The 19,957-nt window shown below is 42.2% G+C and overlaps 1 protein-coding gene, 1 long non-coding RNA gene and 1 other non-coding gene across 3 annotated transcripts; 1 reads left to right on the forward strand and 2 right to left on the reverse strand.

Annotated features, from left to right (window-relative positions):
- Positions 1-7,847: 7,847 nt before the first annotated feature.
- Positions 7,848-12,401, forward strand: LOC135373491 (uncharacterized). The gene is made up of 4 exons (XM_064606672.1): positions 7,848-7,963; positions 8,643-8,689; positions 9,656-9,745; positions 11,913-12,401. Exons 1-4 carry the CDS (start codon positions 7,912-7,914, stop codon positions 12,216-12,218), a joined length of 495 nt encoding a protein of 164 aa, XP_064462742.1. The 5' UTR covers positions 7,848-7,911; the 3' UTR covers positions 12,219-12,401.
- A 1,303-nt stretch (positions 12,402-13,704) lies between these two features.
- Trnad-guc (transfer RNA aspartic acid (anticodon GUC)) lies at positions 13,705-13,777 on the reverse strand. The gene has a single exon. It is a non-coding gene; the product is annotated as a tRNA-Asp (tRNA).
- A 1,126-nt stretch (positions 13,778-14,903) lies between these two features.
- LOC135373492 (uncharacterized) lies at positions 14,904-16,266 on the reverse strand. Its single transcript, XR_010416491.1, has 4 exons — positions 15,337-16,266; positions 15,159-15,182; positions 15,075-15,102; positions 14,904-15,018 (listed from the first exon to the last, which is right to left on the reverse strand). It is a non-coding gene; the product is annotated as an uncharacterized LOC135373492 (long non-coding RNA).
- Between the last annotated feature and the right edge of the window lie 3,691 nt (positions 16,267-19,957).

The raw sequence follows: 19,957 nt of genomic DNA on the forward strand, positions 1-19,957 counted from the left end.
TCATTAAAATACATCCTGGCTAGACAACGCTAGGACGTTTCGAATGACATCTTATTTACATCATTGGGACATTTTTCGCGGATCAGGACTTCGGGATCTTTTCAGGACGTCCATGGGACATCGGTGGTTTACTGGGATACGGTTATCACAGATTTTGACAACTCCAAACAGAAAGTCATCGTGATGACCATACAGAATATATTAGGAAGGCTCACATAAGGCCCATTTCTCACCCAGAGCTATACGTACACCTAACATTTGCATTTATTCAATGAGTGGCCGTTATAGGTCCATTGCAACAAAACACGACATCGTTGGTGCACAGTTGGTTCCTGCTAACACTCACACTATCATGGCCGCTCGTCCCATGACGAAATCTTTTTTTTTTTTCGCGGGCCCAGCAACAGGGGATGCATTGTATTCACCTGTTCACACGTGTTAATCTTGGTCTACAGCACGGAGATGTGAACGTCGCTTCCTGTTTGACCCAAAGAGTGTACGAACTCCGTATTACAATGCACGAACACACGGTACGGATACAGAGACGCACGGATGAACACCCCCAGCTGTGACACATGCGCAAAGGAGCAGGATACGGAAATGTACTGAGTGGCAGATGATCTCGTATATGTGCACGAGCGGGGCAACAGAAAGTTTTTTCTACATTGAAATTATGAATAACCTATTAGTACACACACAAGCGACGCCCATGTTGCAAAGTTTTTCTGTTTACAGCCGTACCTCTACTGTCAACACCCAGGATCGCTCGCGCCTCTTGCTGGTGGCCTTGTCGATGGGTCTGATGTGGTATTTTCGCTAGTTTTCGCTGCCAGTTTAGATATACCTTGGTAAACGCATCATTCATCGCGGGAGCAGGAAAGCACAAAATACAAATATAAGAGTTCCAAAATAACTTTCGTTAACAGCAACTTTACCGAAAATTGAAATATAATTATTTCTACTAATAAAGTTACTTTCTGATCGTTTTTAAAACTTCGTCTTGCAATCTTCATATTAACCTGTCTTGGCACTGAAACCGAAACTTCCTCCCAAATATGTAAACTGGTCCAGTTCGAACTGGCACCACCTCACTTCCAGTTGCTACCAGTGCAGCTTGAACTGGTACCAGTTCACTTTCCAGTTGCCACCAGCCCAGCCCAAAGAACACACGCGGTCCTCAGGGCGTCCCCACAGTGTCATCGTATCCTCGTCCTTCTATGTTATCCTCAGGACGTCCTGAGGATAACACTTTCGGACTGTCCGTGAAGAGTCATTCAGGTACGTCCTGTGCCCGTACCTGTGGGTAGCTAGCGGGACGAGAAATACTATTTTGTTTAGTTTACCTGTTCAGACTTTCTAAACACATTTGTTTTCTTTTTGGGCCAATCCTGGACTTGATTGACATTTTTCTGAAATAAAGGGTGGTCCAGGGTAAAATTATCTGCATCTAAAAAGCATGACTATCTATGAAAAATGGAGCGCATTATTCGTGGAATGGAGAGAAACGCGCGATTCTGTCGCACTGCTTTTGAGTTTCGAAGCTCCTACCTGAACGTCTCAAACGAAAAGGAGTAAGAAACATAGACTTTGCATTGATGTGGACCTAACACTGAATCAATTTGTCACTTTGAGTATTCTTTCTTTGCGTAATCGAAAGAAACGTGGATAGCTCACCCTTCGTTTTGTGTCACAGGCGAGCAGGACTCTCGAATGTACGGAGGATCGTGTTATAAGCAATAAAAAGTGTCTGTTTTGGCTTCGGAAGAGAATTTTAGTACCTTTAGGAGTGGGTTTCTCGGATTACGTGCCCATGACAAGATTTTTATTTGCGTCTTTTATATTTCTCTCTGCTTTCTCTTTAAACCGCTGCGCTCGTTGTCCGTTATGAATTGTACTAGAAACAAACTGCGAGATTGTACTGCGAAAGTTAATCAAGATGTATGGAAAAAGAGAAGTTTTCAGGACTGTGTCTGGTTTCGTATAAATGATACGGAGAAAAATGAGGTACAGGTGGGTGCAGGTGAAGTCGTCCTCACAAGGTCCTGCGTGTGTTCCAGGTTGATACCCTGAGGATGTGCAGGTGATATGACCGGGAGTCCCACTTTAACACGGAGGTAACACTGGGAGGACCAGTTGATAACTTCCTGAGGATGTCATCGTCGTCCGGGGTTGACATCCTGGGGACGGTCGTAGGACGTTTCTGTGTTGTTGGGGAGCTTGCACTAAGTGCCCACTTGCCACCAGACCAGCTTGAACTGGTACCTGTTCACTTCCCAGTTGCTACCAGTCCAGCTTGAACTGGTACCAGTTTACTTTCAAGTTGCCGCCAGTGTGGTACCAGTTGGTTCCAGTTGACCACCAGTTGGTGCGAACTGGGAACGAGCTGGTACCAGTTGGCTTCCCAGCTCAAATTTTCGCCTGGGAGGAGTCACGCATTATAGCTGCCTTCGCATTGTCCACGTCGACGAACACTGTTTGTGAAGTACACGGTAAAAAATACTATTGTCTAGACCTGCACTGTAAGAATTGAGATTCAGAGCTATTTTGTAATCATGAGCGTCTCTAGTTTGCAGGAAAGAACTGTACTCGAGCTGGACCATGCAAACTGGAGCACTGTCTCTGCGACCACTATGAAGTCTCTATGTAAGAAATGTATAGAGGATTAATGCTCAGCATGCTCTGCATTTCTTTCTAATTACAACTTTTTTCTTAAATCCAGGCACTCCAGTTATCATGACAGAAATAGCTGAAAGCAGGTGTGCAAAAAATGAAAAACGATTATCTATATTGGTAAGGGACGGCAGCTTTCCTGGCTGTGGCTTCGTCCTCCTTTCTTGCTTCTACCAGCTACAGCGGTATGATTGCTCAAGACGAAGAGTACGGGTGAGACTGTCTCCAGATGTTAGTTTTTTTTTTTCCATTCCTCGCATGTTGACACACAGACACTTGAAAAGACATGACGTGGACGAGTGAATACATCAATCCCCACTCCAATGATTTTGGAGTGAGGAGGTGGAACCACTAGATTTGTTACATGTTGCACACTTTGTGACATTTTTGGAGTCTCTGGACACGTGCAGAACATTAGTATGATATCAACAGTGGGAGAAGAAACCGATGAGAACTACTATAGCTTCTTTGAGGGGTACGGAAATACTTCCTGTTGAGGTATAGTTATGACTAAGGAACACGAATGAATTTTCTAGAGATGCATCCTCTACACCTGAATGCCTAGTGAAACAGCGAGAGTTCATTGTCGTTGAAGCCCCACTACTGGAACACTTCAAAGTGTCTCGCAGCTACAGTGAGTCATGCTAGGCTACCACATCATGGTCCTAACTTTGCAAAGTCCCCCTATTTCCGACACAACAGTCATTTCGCTTTCCGTATCTTGTTCTGATGAATAAATCTTGAATTGCAAGTTTGCAGCCATCATGCTGTCTACTGTCACTGCCCCTAATCAATGTTGATGTGCTATACCGTTCTTGTCAACATGCCAAATCTCTTTGTTGCCACAGATCATAACTTCAAAGAGTTTTCTTCTGCAGCTGCCATCAGTGAATAGTGTCCGGTAGTCCTGCTTTTGGACAGAAACTCCATGATGTCATAACATCCACATATCTAAACTTTTAGTCGACAGAAATTTGCTGTTTTGTACAACTTCCTTTGCATATTTCTTTTGTCACAATTAGCACACTTAAAGAAAAGTTATCTCTCTCTCTCATTATTTTTTGTGTACTCTTGTCATTAACAGAGAGTACAAACGCACACAAACAGTAAAATATAACTTGCTTGTTAAACTCAAAAGGGAAAGAGAAAACTGTTTATATTTCTGTTGTTTATCTTGTTCCAGATTTTACAACTCTATCAGGTACGTTAAAACATGAGAGGGCAGAGAGTCCTACTCTGTCTCCTAAATTCCTGGGCAATAAAAAAATAAAAATATAGTTTGAGTTGTAACAAAATGTCGCTTCTGCTCTTATATTATATTTCAAAGAAATGTTCTGACATGTCTGTTGTGTATACTGAAGCCAGTTTCTATTTGCAGGGCTGCCAAAATTACTTTATAAAAGTACATCTCAAACTCAGTAACGCAGAACTTACGGGTACATGAGTACGGTCATTCCCATTCACAGAGACTTTTCGGGCTAGTTTGGTTATTGAGTGGCTTCACTGTGTGTGTGGAAAGGTGTCAGTATATTTCATGTTAAATACAATTGCGAAAATAGAGAGTGCCTGTTACTGCATAATAAATTGCTTAGTCATTTTGGAGTACTATTGCCCACTCCGGTGCTGCATGGTTAACTGTGAACCGAGATCAAGGGTTGCAAATATTTGAAGTCAACGTTCAAGTCTTTCTTTACAAATGTAAGGTGGTGACATTATAATGAATCAGTTACAAGTACTCCTTTTAGCGAAACAGAGTTAAATGCTAAATCCCAATCTCGGTTCAAACATTGGGAACCTGGTCAATATCAAGTGTATGAAAGGTCATAAACAGAGTCCAGATGAACTACACTGATGAAAATTATACGTATACAAGACACGAGTATAACAATACAAATACAGATATGCCCCCAGGTTGCTTAACTGTTCAGATAATGATACTAATCCAAACTAATATTTACAATATTCTGTGACTGAAACGACAAAGCAATTAGAAAAACTCGCTACAAGCAAGAAATGGAAATTTGCTGGCATCAATGTATATACAGGGTGGGTGCAGATAAAGTAGCCCCACACTCATGCACGTATGGTGTCGTGGGGCTACTGTATCTGCAAGAGCTCTACACATGTCTATCTGCAGGTACAAAGCCCTTATAGACATCTGACGGGAAAGCATCCCTAATAGCATGCACGACGCAGGCAGGAAGAATCTTCCTATTGTGCTTTCTCAGAGCACCTCATATTCATCTTTTGAATTCCCGAAAGGCGATATTACGAAATTTCGTGCAGAAACAAGCGTTTTCCTTCAGTTTGCGATTCAAGATGTGCGTAAAGACTACTCTTCGGTTTGTCGTATGTATGTAAAAGACACTTGCAGGTCTTCGGTGTCAAGTCATTCTATTTCGAAATATTCGTTGTTTGTGATGTAATTGTCTGTCTCCTTTGTACACGCATTTACCTCTCGGCAGCACAAATACTCGTCCACAGTGTCCATCGGCTTGCATTTCCCACATGAACACCTGCACGACGAAAAAACTGCTTGTTTCGGCTTACACAAGTGCTTCTTTTTGATACATGTAAATTTCAGGAACCAATCCGTGTTCCCGGCACGGTCAGCTACGGGAGAGGACTGCGCGGTGACTCCGATAAATCTGTAGACGAGGAGTCTTGTGCTGCGACGAACACACTTCCCGGCATGTTATCGTACGAACAGAAGTTCTGTGCTAGCGACAGTTGTAGAATGCAGAGTTCTAGCCCACTCAAGTTCGGGAGGTTCGACATTCGCGATGTAGAAAGTGGTCACAGATGCCGAATGCCACTTTCGTTCTCGCCGGAGTAGCGAGCGGAAGCGCGCGTATTACATGCGTCCTTGGTAGATGGCGATGGAAGAAAAACTACTGCGATTTCAGCGGACTTCTTTGACATTTGAACTTTAGAAGGTTCAAGCTTCTCGCTGAACATAAGGTTTGGATAGGTTTATATTCGGTTTTCGGTCCCTTTAACCTTAGCAGGGAGGGAAGAATGCTTCATTCCACCACGAAGAACCGCTCTTGCCCTATGCCGTCCAGCCAACTTTTTTAGGTTATTAATGATATATATTGTGAGTGTGTGGTACGATAACTATCTTGTTATGTCGGTTACGTTATGTGCACGATGTGGGTGTTGTCTTTCTTTGTGTTTTATCACGTTTAATGACGATGCGATCCGAATGAACTCAGTCGGACATTTTAGTATACAGGATCTTCCACGAGAGGATTAAATTCCTAAAAATAGGGGTTACTTCAGAAAGTTAGGAAACAGCTTTGAATGCACTCATACAGACTTTTGCCAGATATTGAGGCCGTTTGTGTTTGTGCCACACATTAATCCCCTACACTAATGCGTATGCGCTGTCGGATATTTGAATAAACAGAATTTTGTTTACTGAGCTTAAACTGACTATTCTCTCTCTCTGCCTCTATCGCGACGGACTGGAAAGAGCAGCACAGTTTTATTCCAATCGGGGGCTTTGTCGCGGAACCCGTCATTATCAGTGACTGGCGACTGACCACAGACACGTTGATAATGGCGAAAGGTGTGATTGCGGTGTGGTTTGTTTCCTTCTTGCACAGGAGGCAGGACAGATGGAACAGTTCCGCAAACGTAAATATCAGTAACCGCGTTTCGCCCACTGACAGATTTGGGGCTTAATGTTTTCTAGAAATCTAGTGAAAAAACCGTTATTTTGACTGGAATGTGGCGTGCCGGTGTGCCATGGCGACAGGCTTCCGAATTCATGCAGAAAAATCATACCTTTGCTCTGCTAATTCGCGAGATGAATTAACAAAATTAGCCTAATTAATGCGTGACACGAATGCAAACGGCCTCAATCTGTGACAAAAATTCAGTTTGAGTGTATTTCAAGTAGTTTCATAATTTTCTGAAGGAAAAACTATTTTTAGGAATTTACTGACATCCTCTCGTGGAACACCCTGTCTGTGGAATGTTAGAGAACTACGTGAGTAACTCAGCATCATGTAAAGCTACAGGAGGACGGTATACGCCGTCTGTGGTGCATAAATGGGCACCTCACGTTCCACGTATTGTATACAAATCCTGCTCAGATCATGTAGTTGAAAGCTTTGGCGTGTAATTCTTTGATATAGAAAGAGACAGAGTGTCCTTGCGACCTGTTGTGAATAGCATGCACTCTATCACTACCTCAACGAGGTTGTTCGCGGCACACACACGTTTGGGGAGCCACACTTAACCCCTTTTACGGCACGATTACATGGCACCAGCAAAAAAAAATAAAGAAATAAAAAGAAAGCAAACGGCGTTCTTCACCTTTCGTAATGGGATGCCAAGGGTTGTTTTAGATGTTACCTTATGACAATTTCAAAGAGTGTATTAACATCTAAAGATATGTTTTAGCAACGGCAGCCAGAAGCAAATCTCAGCGGAAACGACAAGAAATTCATTGAGGCGGTACATCTACCCCACATTTCAACACGAAAATCATATATGCAGTTCATGACGCATCAGCCGGAGCTTATGTCTCTTTTCCTGAGTATTTCGGTGGACTGCTACAGTTTCCGTCGTGGCGGGTACTACAGCGTGCTCCCATCTGTTCGTTGTACATGGTGTCACGTGGCCACAGGGCTCGAGAAGCGAAGCGAGCTGAGCCCTTGGTAGCCACGTTTCGGCACGTCCGTCGGCGTTCAGCACACCACGGATTCTAGCTCACCATACTAGCGCCGCCTCCCCTTCTTCGTTCGTTCATGACCGCACACAATGTCCAGCCAGCACTATGCCAGCCTAACAAACAGTTCGGAGAGCGAGCAGGCAGTGATTTCTGCATGGAGTCATCCCTTCCAAAATAAACACGTTGTAATACATCCCTTATCTCCGAAATTCATATGCGCGATCACGGCGAGGGTGATGACGCTGTAAAACAAACACGTCTATTCACTGTCGCCTTTGTGGTCTTTTAGTGGTCTCGGGAGTTATCGGAAACAATGGAAACTGTTTCAACACCAGCTGTACATATTTTCCATGTGTGTAGACAATGCTATTGTTAGTTGGGCCATCTTCCATGATTCATGTCTTGGAGCAAAAATATCATCGAAAGGCACAAATATATTTAACAGATAGCGACGATGCCCGATAGGGCCTCAAGATACGATGTCACCCGTGGCATGTGACAGTACATGGTGCCTATATATTGTGTGTGGAAGCAAATGCGTTCCAATTACACTGATCAAGATGAAGACATACCTTGTTGGTATCCTTCTGCTGAACGCCTGCCTTGTGATTGGTGAGCAAAATTTAACTACTCTATGTCGTGCTGAAGAGGCATACCACCTGTGGGAATATTCCACGATTATCTCATGTCAGATTCTGTTAACATAAATATCATTTAACTCGCCTAAGCTGACGGTAATGCTTCCAAAATGTTTCAACGCCAGAAATATGCGAAGCGCTGAACTAGAGAATCCGTATAAGAATTCTTATAGATACCCCGGCTTCATGCAAGTTTTAATTTGTAGCGTTCAGTTTCTTCTACATGCCTTTGTAGATACGTATTAGCTCTCACGTATGAGTGATTTATTGTTGTCTACTGCAAGTGGCAACGTCACCATACCTTATTCCCATCAAATTACTTCTTACTACACTTAACGTAACCTAACTTTTTTATAATTCGTGTCTTTACGTCGTGAGACAACCATGATCGTAGCCTAATTTAACCTATCCTAAAGCAACGTTCTTAACGCATCCAAGCCTTGCGCATCACATTAGCGTACCCACTGCAAGTGCTCATGTAGGTATAATAATATCGTAGAAATTTGATAAAAATTAAGATTATGTTCATAGCCGCTATGAGGTAGCATGAGGCATATGCAATAGATTCCTAACAAGTGATTCCTTTTCGCATGCACCGATCCAACATGCTGGTCTACTTTGGTAATCAGAAAACTATTTGTCTCTCCCCACAGCCCAAGACAGGGAAAAGTGCAAGAGAAACATTTTGTCGACACTAGTGGTGCGTATTACTTTTTTGGAGTCTACACGACGATCAAAGTTGGCGTGTCTTCGTTTAAGTTGGCTGGTCTCGGCAACAAGCAGGAGTAAAAATTAAGCCTGCATTACTCTGCAACCATAATCATTGAAGTACTTCTCCCAATGCCAGAACAAGGGCCCAAATACAATTTTTACTCAGGAAAATTCACGTACCGCCGTTAACCCTGCCATTATGTCCTGTACAATGTACATTACTCCCAGTAACTCGCAACAGGAAGGCAAAAAGAACGCATCATTTCCCCGTGGGTTCACACAATGGTACACACAAAGGTACAATGGGGTAGAGTATCGCCTGTGGCGATGAACTTCCCCACTCTCCAAAGCCAAAAATAAAGTAGTTGTTGTTATTGAGCATATCAGTGCGTTACGCAATTCTCTCCCGGAATGACACTGTTGAATGAGCTTTTGCTGCATGCGTCAGACGCACAGTGCAGATATTTTGTGCATGCGTGTGACGCGCAAGATGAAGAAATTCTCATAGTTGTCGCTAATAACGTAATTTAACCTAACCTAATTTAACCTGTAACCTAATTTTATAATTACTTATTTTTTGTAGCAAACTACAAAAAATAAGTTTAACTAGTAGTTGTAACTACCGTACCATTTTTAAAGTAACTACTTTAACTACCATACGATAGTTTAGCCAGTAGTTTAACTACAAGTAATTAAGTACTGCAGATTGCTGAAGAAATCTAGTGATTGGGAACGTGCACCAGGGGAAGTAATGGGAAGAACAAAATGAGCACGTAGTGGGGATTCGCGCAGTATGCTACTGGTGGTGAGAGACTAGACAGTCACTCTCAAACTCCGTGCGTAATTACTTAATCAAATCGTAAGGTTCAGGGCCACTTTGATATGTGCAGACAGGCTCATAATTGACTTGTTGAGGATCACTGTATATATTTCCCATTCTGCCTACTTCATGCAGAAAGTTAGTGGACGTGTGCTGTCTTGCAAGTACCGCTGCCTGTGGACTCGGAATCAGTACGAATACGAAGATGACGGAACGCCCTGTCTTGTGAGTACGATACGTCTATGAGTACTGCAACACCTCGAACAGCTGCATACTAAAGAAAAGTAATATGTCTACTCAAATTATTGTTGTCGTTTTAGGCATACTTTGCTTGATGATATGCGTGATGATTATAGCGATCGGGAGCTATAATTGTTTTCCATGCAATGCCAGTGAGCACGGAAACTTGATGCTGTATACCAAGAGAAAAGAGACGAAATAAATTTATTTTGTATTATATACGTACATCGAAATCGAAACCATCTTCCCAGAAGAAGCGTAATTCTCAAGGTTCCCAATTTCAAAAGCCGCTATTATGTAATAACGTTGCACACATATTTTCGTACAGCCTTGTGCTCGTGCTATTCATCGGGCTCAGATTCTGCCTACTAGGACAATGATTACTCTAGATGTATCACTCACGGATATTGCCAGACCCAAATGATGAACAATAATGTATTTTACACTCCGTAAACAAATCTTTAAGTATCGCAGTTTCGGGCGCATGGAAAAGTAAGTGAAATGTATTGGTGTATGCCACAGCAACAGTGCATCGACTGTAGCACGCGTACAGCACACGGGGGAAATATACTATCATACGTATTACGCAATATAACGTCATCATCCTGTATCCGTACTGGAAAGCGGCACTGCATCAGGGAATGGTTTCGCATTGATGTTAACGTTCACACTGAAGAGTGGTACTGCGTTGCTTTATGTCGCCAGAGAAATGAAATTATGTGTACGATTGGTGGTGTACAATACTCATTTTTTACGAAAACTCGGCAGGTGTGAATATCCATTTCGAATGGGAAATCTGATTTTTCCCCGCTTATGTACAAAAATAAACGTCCGAATTCGGGGAGTCACGAGTTAGCGTTTCAAGGTTGGCATTTCTAGAAAAGCACAAACAAACAAACAAACAAGAATATCACACTTCGTTTAAATTACAGCTAATACAAAATCTGAAATCACAAGAGCGTAGAGTTTGTTCTAGAACACACGTGCGTGTATCATCGTGCGGTCATCCGACATGGCAGCACGCTCCTTCCCGTTTAAGACACGCAGGTTCGAGGATGCTAGCTATACTATAGCTAGGTGCTATAGCTAGAGACTGACGGAGTATTGGTGGAGATGAGCCATGTTATCCTGTGCCATTCAACGGACTTACAAGGGTAACCGGGAGAAGAGCAAGAAAGACTGAAACAAAAGGAAAGAACAGAGAGAGGAGAAGAGAGCCAGTTAAGAGAAATAAATAAATAGAAATGTGAAAAGAGAGAAAGGTAATGTAATAACTTATATCTAGGAACAGTAATAGAAAGAGAGAGAAAAAAACGAATTTAAATTTAGACAACTGCCATTAGTCTAATGCAACACCAAGGGGGAAGAATAACAGAACACTATTCGAAGAAGAAAAAAAAGAAGTAATTAACCTTAAATTGACTTAGCGAAGTAAAAAAAAAGGAAAAAAGAAACTTGGGGAATCCTATGGGGCGACCCCCTCCGATTGGACAGTGCCAAGGGTACTTCTTGTCTCTGTAAGCCCTTATTCTTGCATTTTATTTGTGTCTATGTCTCTACGTAACAGACTCTCAACCAGAACGTCGAACCAAACCGAAACGAAAACCGGAATTAACTGTTATTTTTAGCTGGAATTAACCGGACCTGAACCATAATTACTCGCGCCATCTTGGACCTGATCTGGAACCGAACAGATCTAAAAACTTCGGTTACCGGTTCGGGATACCGGTTCGGTTCGGGTTGGTGTGAGATGGGGGGCGATGTGGGGATTCGAGCGGTCTGCCTGCCTAGATTGCAGAAATAAATGCATAAAAAACGTAAGTAAACGATCTTGTATCATTTTTAGTGGCTACATATAATTTTGCAGCATATTAGAACCTCGAACCGGTTCCAAATGGGTTTACAGCCTCTGAACGGGTTTATCGAACCGCTATACGTGAACTCCAGAGCTGAACCAGAACCAAACCTTTGTATCCGATCCGAATCCGAAACAAACTGAAAAAGGTTTAGGTTCGACGCTCTGCTCTCAACTAGGTTACTGCAAGAGCCCCATAGAAACTGAGTATCACTCCGATCATCTATCATAGCGTCATGTCTCAACTGTTACATTTTCTTTGCACACGTTATAGGACATATGGTTCTTTCTTTTCAGCAAGTGTTGGCGTTCGCCGGCCACGGTGTGTGCTACAACGGAAACTGCGTGAACCAGCTTCCGCATCCTACGGGCAAATTTTACGAGACGACTGAAGCCGCCGCTGGCGACCGGGTTCCTACTACTGTAGAGACAAGAGACACTACGCAAAAATATTATGAGACGACTGAACCTGCCGATGACGAACGCTTTCCTACTACTATAGAATCAAGAGAAACTACAGACAAATATTACGAGGCGACTGAACCCGCTGATGACGAGCGGGATCTTACTACTGTAGAAACAACTGAAACTACGGACAAATAGTACGAGACGACGTAAGCTCCGATGAGGGAAGCCGTTATACTGTACAGGTATACACCACAGCATACAATATACGGAACGTACGTTTAATAGACGACCGAGTAGAATAAGTAATTGTTCGAAGGAGTTCTTGAAGCAAACAGCTTATGTTTAAAATATGGCTGATAATAAATACACGTAAGGGGTCTTAGGATTACTGTTGTTGATAGGGAAGCGAAGTAAAGACACATTTATTTTATTTATTAGTATGGTTATCAATAGTGACTCATGTATAGAAGGGGGCAACATGGCACACAGACACGGTTAAAAATGAGGATGACCTGAGGCTATTCACCGCTCGAATCTTACATAGTGATTAACAAGCTCATGATAGCTAGAATAATCCTATTAAAAAGAACCTCTGCGCGACCAGTCCTACGTTATTTTAAAGTACAGAGCAGAATATGAGGCAATGTGAAGTTTTTTTTATTTGTGCTAAATGAGGGAGTAGACCAGGGCAATTCACGCAGCACTACGGCAAGCCGTTCCATCACCCCACCACCACCGCAAGTCATGAGATAAATACAATACACCTTGAAGTGGACTTGGAATAATAACCAAATATAAACGGTAAAATGACAAAACGACTTTAGAGATGAACATTACAGTACTTGGGCTCAGAAGGGAGTTACAATGTACAGCTCAGAAAAATGGTTTGGAAAGCGGTACATTGGGCCCACCTTCCATTGTCGTTTTCGAACTAGTGTCTCATGAGATGAGTGCATTAAGCTCACAGGCGCCATTCTTGTGACAACCCTCAAGCGGGTGCTTTCACAAAACCGTCATCTTATCCTGGACACACGTCAAACACACACGTCAAAGAAAACGTCATTTTGCGGTCGTGTGACTTTGTTTGTATATGTCGTTTTAGTGCTTGTCGACATATTCCAGTCGGCATAAAGCCAAGGGATGAACGTATTTTTTGTCAGCGTAAACTGCACGGTTCTTCTTCGACAACATCTTAGCTGATTTCTCCTTAGTTTGAGTCCATCGCATCGGCTGAGTGCGTCTTAACGCGGGGTCGATATCACATCTTTGGAAGTGGTGAACAATACGAGGCCTCATGTACAACACTGCTCCCGTTTTACTGCCAGATTATGGGATAGAACTAATTACCGTGGTCGAAAGACGTCCAAGACGACGCACAACCACGGGAAGCACGTTATTTACAAACGGTTAGGCCGCCTATCACGGTCACGGCCCTCTTTAAAGGGACTGTCGTATGCAGCGGCATGCAAACTGAAACTTTGGTGTTGATGTATCCCCCTGCTGATAATATTCAAAACAGTGAACATTTCACTTGAAACAACGTCATTGTTTGTGCAGGTTTTGAGTAAACGTGAGTAGTGCTATTAGGTGTCGTATTGTCGGGGATGAGAATCCTAGGCGTGTTTATTGATACTCGGGCCGTCTTCACTCGCGGCGAAAGATGAAAGTCACTGAAAAGGTTAGCCAGCTGTAGGACTCGAACCCACATCTTCTGGATTGACGGTCCAGGGCTCTACCAATTGAGCTAAGCTAACACGCCTTCGCAGCGACTTCCAGGGTGCGTCATCTGAAGGAACAAACCGGCCACTCTGTCTCACTCATCCTCGTTTCGCTCTTACATTTCTGCTCACTCACACACACATTCATACGACGGGATCGACGTAGGCGGCAACTAATGAACATGAAAGAACTGATGCCCTGAGGCTGGAACAACATAGAAGGGACAGATACATACAAAGCCTCAATTTTCCTAAGAACTCAACGTTAATTCGCTAATTTCTTAGGCAAATTGAGGCAAATTGTATTTGTCCCTTCTATGTTGTTCCAGCCTCAGGACATCAGTTCTTTCATGTTCACTCGCGAACTTTTTCCCGCGCGCGGCCCGCCGCGCGTGTGAGGAGGGCTGTCTGCGCGCTTATAACATGCATATACATGCAAAGAGGAGTCATACACAAAAAGTACCAATTGAAATATATTTATTAAAGCCAATTATATTGCCAATTGTAATCCTGTGCTGTGAACGGGTTGTAGTGCTGAGAGTTGTGATGCCAACCAGGTCAAGGAGAAACACCCAGCCGAAAAACCTTCACGACTTGAAACAGAAGAAACAAAACACACGACAGCACAGACTTAGAATATACATATTTTATTCACTATTAATATATAATCTAGCAAACCCAGTCATCTGATTCCAAAACAAAACATAACATCAACATTCATCACATTGCTTACCAATTGTTCACTTACGCAGCCCCGCAGCAACGACCTGAAAGATGACATTATTATATGAAACTACATTCGCATTCAATAATACATACAATATAATGTTGGTGTCGGATCTGAAAAAGATACTCACATTGAATATTATCAATCATATTTACGTTGTAGCAACACTTACAGTGTGACGGCATGGGACCCCAATAATCTGAAATAGAATCTCATTTAATATCATATTCTACTTTCAATAATACATACAATACTGAGGCCACATTGGATAATCTGAAAAAGATACTCGCATTTAATATCAACAATCATACTTGCATTATAGGAATGCTTACAGTGTGATGGCATGGGACACGAATCTGAATAATCCGAATAATAATGGGAATAATCTGAAATAGAATCTCATTTAATATCATATTCTACTTTCAATAATACATACATGGCGGAGGCGGCATCGGATAGTCTGAAAAGGGTACATTTAATATCTTCAACCATATCGAGTCCTATAACTTTTACTCACGTTCTGGGACCGGCGGTGGTACCTGTGTATTAGCTGAAAAAGATACAGTAATTAATAATAACTAAACATAGTCATATGTTAGTACATACAAGTCCAATCACTTGATCCCGCAGTCATCTGAAACGGAACTCATATATTAATGTACAAATTAATCAAATTTCGGTATTACATACATCTAGGAGGAGGTGACTCTGGAGCTGAAACAAGAAATAAAATTTAAACACTTTTCACATTCACTATAATTCCTTATCGTCCTCAAAAAAAAAAAAAAAGAAATACGGGACCAGTGCTAAATACTGAGAAAGACAACATTCATGAGAAAAAGAACTACACTGCAAAGCAAAAACTTACCACTATGGTCGGACATCTTTGAGGTGAGATGGCAGGAAGAAACTTTCACTTTTAAATGTGGTGAGTCCTCATTATCATACAACCTCCTCTCCACTCTTTTCCATTTATTATATGTCGAACAAGGTCATCTCATTTTCCTTTTCATTCCCCAAACCGGCAGCTTTCATACCGGCAGAGGGTTTTCATAAGTCAGCGCCATCTAGTTTAAGGCGAGCCAAGTACGCTCTGGCAGCGCGCGTCCGCCATATTTTGGGCAAGGATGGAAGCGTTGCCCGCGCACTGTGAGGCAAGATAGACCAAGGGAAAGGGGCGAACTCAAAATAAGATTCAGGAATACGGCATTGGGATAACACATAGACAGTTTACTAGCACTCTGGTGTGATACATACAATGAATCAATGACTGGAAACATAATACCTAGCAATTTGGGTGATGAAGGGCCGAATGAGCTAAAGCGAGGATCCAACAGACTAACGAGGTATGATGATGAACGTCGTACGATGAAAGAAGTCAGAACAGCACGTGGCGCGCGCTTATAAGCATGTAGCGGCGCCACTGCTGGCTTATGACAATGACGGTGAGGCCGAATTGAACAGATTGGCTCTCACACGCCCACCTCTAACAAAAAATGAAATGTCCTGATTTCGTTATTACAGTGAGGAAAAATGAAACGCTACAATAGCGGTAATGCAGAAATTTAACAGTTTAAAATCGAAGCTGTTCTGAAACAGGATAAAAAAACAAAAGAGAACATGATTCATGCCAGGGCCCTTGGCAGAAGCATGCAGCATCTTTTGTCCTGAAATGCAGAACAACCTAGATTTAAGAGAGTTTAATAATCCACCCTCAAAGGAAGTAGTAGAATCTCCTGATTCTAAACACATTGTGAATTTGTTAACACTCAAGTTCTACTTCAAGTTCGTAGTTCAAAGTTCGTAGTACATGACATAGCACAGCATAGCATGAATAGCATTGTGACATGCAGTACATACAAAGTACATGCAGTGATATGAAAATGAAGAGAACTAGTGCGAAGAAGTGACTAAATTCGAAACTAAGACACTAAATTCGAAATGCAGAAAGTTGATCTGAAGAGGTCAGTAGAAGGGAAATGCTAAACAGCAACAATGTAAGCGTGTGTTTGAGTGTGGCTGTGTGCGTGAGTAACTAAGAAATGTGGAAGTAACCCAAAGTGAAAAGCAAAGGAAAAATGACCGCAAAAAATTCATATTGCAGACACTGGATACATTTAAAGCAATGTAGTACAAAGTCATTTATGGACCAGAGCGTACCCTGTCCATGAATGAACGACATTCACCAAGGCGTCCCTATGGAATGTGTGTACTTTGAAACAAAGTCAAACGAGGTCGTACGCATGTAATAGTACCCTTTGTTTGGTGACGCGTCCATACCTTGTCGTGTAAGGTGGACTAAGTGTTTCTTCGGGTTCGGAAGAACTGTCTTGATGAACAGAGACATTCTCGTCACTGTCTATATCATGAAACGTAATGTTACCCCCCAATGTAATAATGTTAACCCAATCTGGCTGATCCTTGAACAGTTTCATTTTTGAAACATGAACTGTTTTTGTTATTCCTTCATCCAGACTTTGAACAGTAAAAATGTCATGGGGATGAGTAGAAATAACTTTGAATACCTTGTCCTTGTACTTGGGATCAAAAGGTGAAGTTGAAAAGGATTCTATCCAAACTAAGTCACCCACAGAAAACTGAGATGGGTTTCGACCGTAGTCGTAACGTCTCTTCTGAGAGGATAGAGCGTTTTCTAGGTTTTCGCGTGCTTCTGCACGTATTTCGTGTAGCATTTCAATGCTCTGAAGTCGCGACATGTCGTCAACGATTACACCAACCTGAATCTCGTTTTCAATACGAGGTTCAAATCCAAAGAGAAGGAAATGTGGTGAAAATCTAGTAGAACCTTGTCTTGAAGTGTTTATGAAAGAAGTGGTGTTTGCGATGTATTGGTCCCATTTTGAAGGATTCTCAAACCAATATTTTTTTAGAATATTCTTTATGGTGGCTACAGATCTTTCCACGAGACCATTTGCCTGATGGAAATAAGGACAAGTTGTGTGTTCAATTCCTGTTGTGGTTAGGAATTTTTCCATGTTCTGGCTCATGAAACCTGAACCTTGGTCAGAAACAATTGTCATAGGAATTCCAAAAGTTGTGTTGATCTTTTCCTTAATGAACTGTATGATATGTGACGATGCTGTTGATTTCACAGCCTGTGTTACTACAAAGCGTGTAGTGTGGTCAACACATACAATGATGTACTTGTTTCCATTCCTGTTTCCGGAAGTGGACCAATGTGATCGAGGGATATGGTGGTGAAAGGTTGTGTGGGAATTGGTCGAGGATGTAACTATCCCACGGGCTTCGATGTTTGTCTGTTGAAGCGCTGACAAATGTAACAACCCTGGACGTACTCTTTGACGTCCTTATTAATGGACGACCACCAGTATTTACTCAGAATACTGCTTTTGGTCTTGAATTTGTCCATGTGACCACGTTTATCATGAAACTTAAGCAATATCTCTTTCCTAAGAGATTCTGGTACGACAATCCTTGTTTTTGCTAGTCCGTTTTGTTGAGTGGTTTTGTGGCAGAGTATGCCATTTGACAACATGAATGTATTCCGCATGTTCTCAGCTTTGCGAGAAGAAATATTGAGAATGATTTTTGAGGACTTCAAAAATCTCTAATAACGACGGATCTGACTGTTGGTGATTGGAGAGATGAGAATTCTCGGCAGTGAAAATTAGTGACGCAGCCAAAGGTTGTGGGATGCGTGATAGAGCATCAGCGACAACATTGGTTTTCCCCGAACGATGGTGTATATTCAGAGGAAGTTCTTGAAGGTCGAGAACCATGCAGCAAATTTTCTATTGATTTGCTGTGCATTGGTCATTAAGGAGACACTGTAGTTGTCTGTCCAAACATGGACGATAGGCAACCCGTACACATAAATACGAAATTTGTCTGTGAGTGCCCAATGAAGAGCAATGCATTCGAGCATGTTTGAATGCAGTTTCTCCTCTGTTGTGTTGGCTGCTCCGCTGGCATACTCAACAACATACTCTTTTCCATCGTGTTTCTGTGAGATGAACGCTCCTAGATGTTTCGCTGAAGCGTCAACATAGACATGAGTTTCTCTGTCTGGATCAAAATGAGCCAAAATAGGTGGATATTTTAAAAGAGACTTGAGGTTACGTACAGCCTCAGTGTGTGTAGGTGTCCACTCTGACGTAATGTTCGTTTTGCCAGTGCTTTTGGACTGTTGCTTGTTTCGCAAGAGGAGTGATAGAGGTCGCGCAATTTCAGCAAAACCTTTGATGAATTTGCGAAAGTATAAGAAGCAAAGCCCAAAAATATCTTTACGTCTTGTATTGTGTTCAATGTATCGGGGTATTTGTCAACAGCAGCTGACCTCTCCGGATCTGGCAGTTTACCCTCATGAGATACAATGTAACCCAGAAACTTTATATGGGTCTGAATGAACTGACACTTATTGATCTCGATTTTGAAACCATAATTTTCCAGTATGGACATAGATTGGTCAAGAACATCGAGATGTTCGTCTATGGTGGAAGTGTAGATACAGATGTCATCGAAATAGACGATTACAACGTCCTTCCACTTGAGGGAATGAAAAGCTTTATCCATTACTGCTTGCCAAGTGGCGGGAGCACCAGTTGGACCAAAGGGCATTCGAACGAATTCGTAAAGACCGTCAGGTGTAATGAAAGCTGTCTTATGTTAGTCAGATTCCCTTATTTTGATGTTTAGGTAACCTTTCTTTATGTCCATAGTGGAAAAGTATTTGCCTTTCCCTACTCTGTCAACAGCATCATCAATTCGAGGCATACTATACACTCTTTTGACGGTTTTCCCATTTAGCCGATAGTCAACAAGTCTACGTGGTGTTGACGGATGAAATGGTTGGTCAACAACGAAAACTGGGGAAGCGTAATGAGACTCCGATTTTCGAACAAGACCTAACTTAAGCCAGTTGTCGATTTCTTCTTTGATGAATTTTCTGTCATTCCATGAGTAGCGGTAAGACTTTACGCGAACAGGAGTGCTGTCAGAGAGATCGATGCAATGTTCGGTTTTTGGACAAAATCCGATGTCATACTTTTGCTTAGAAAACACGTTCGCGTGCTTAAGAATGATGTCATGGAGTTTCTTAAGCTGTGTGTCATTTATGTCTGAGGTTACTTTGTCTTTAAGTTTGTCCAAGTAGTTCAAGATTTCAGCATGCTGTACTTTTTGCATCTGACTCTCCTACAACAACCCTATCCAAAGGAATGATGTCATTGACTTGTACGGTATTCACAAGCAAGAGGTCAGATGACTCATCCTTTTCGTCGTTATGCAACATGACATTTTCACACACTTGTGATGGCTGTGTTGTATGAAGGTTGATAACATTACGGAATTCACTAACACGTTCACAAACGCTGTTGTTCGCCGGAAAACTGTTTGACGAACTTGTTCTTGCGGAGACTGATGTTACTTGACGAGATGGTATCTTCACCTTGTCCTGGGATGCCACGATGTTCGGGCCGTCCTGGGATGCCACGATGTTGGTGCCAGGA

This window comes from Ornithodoros turicata, unplaced genomic scaffold (genome assembly GCF_037126465.1).
Source record: "Ornithodoros turicata isolate Travis unplaced genomic scaffold, ASM3712646v1 Chromosome25, whole genome shotgun sequence".
Lineage (NCBI taxonomy): Eukaryota > Metazoa > Arthropoda > Arachnida > Ixodida > Argasidae > Ornithodoros > Ornithodoros turicata.

What these genes read in the sequence shown, in the direction of transcription:
- LOC135373491 (XM_064606672.1), top strand. Translation starts at nt 7,912, where the DNA reads ATGAAGACATACCTTGTTGGTATCCTTCTGCTGAACGCCTGCCTTGTG. An exon ending in GAACGCCTGCCTTGTGATTG is followed by an intron (nt 7,964 to 8,642) that starts GTGAGCAAAATT and finishes CTCTCCCCACAG; the next exon opens with CCCAAGACAGGGAAAAGTGC. An exon ending in ACATTTTGTCGACACTAGTG is followed by an intron (nt 8,690 to 9,655) that starts GTGCGTATTACT and finishes TACTTCATGCAG; the next exon opens with AAAGTTAGTGGACGTGTGCT.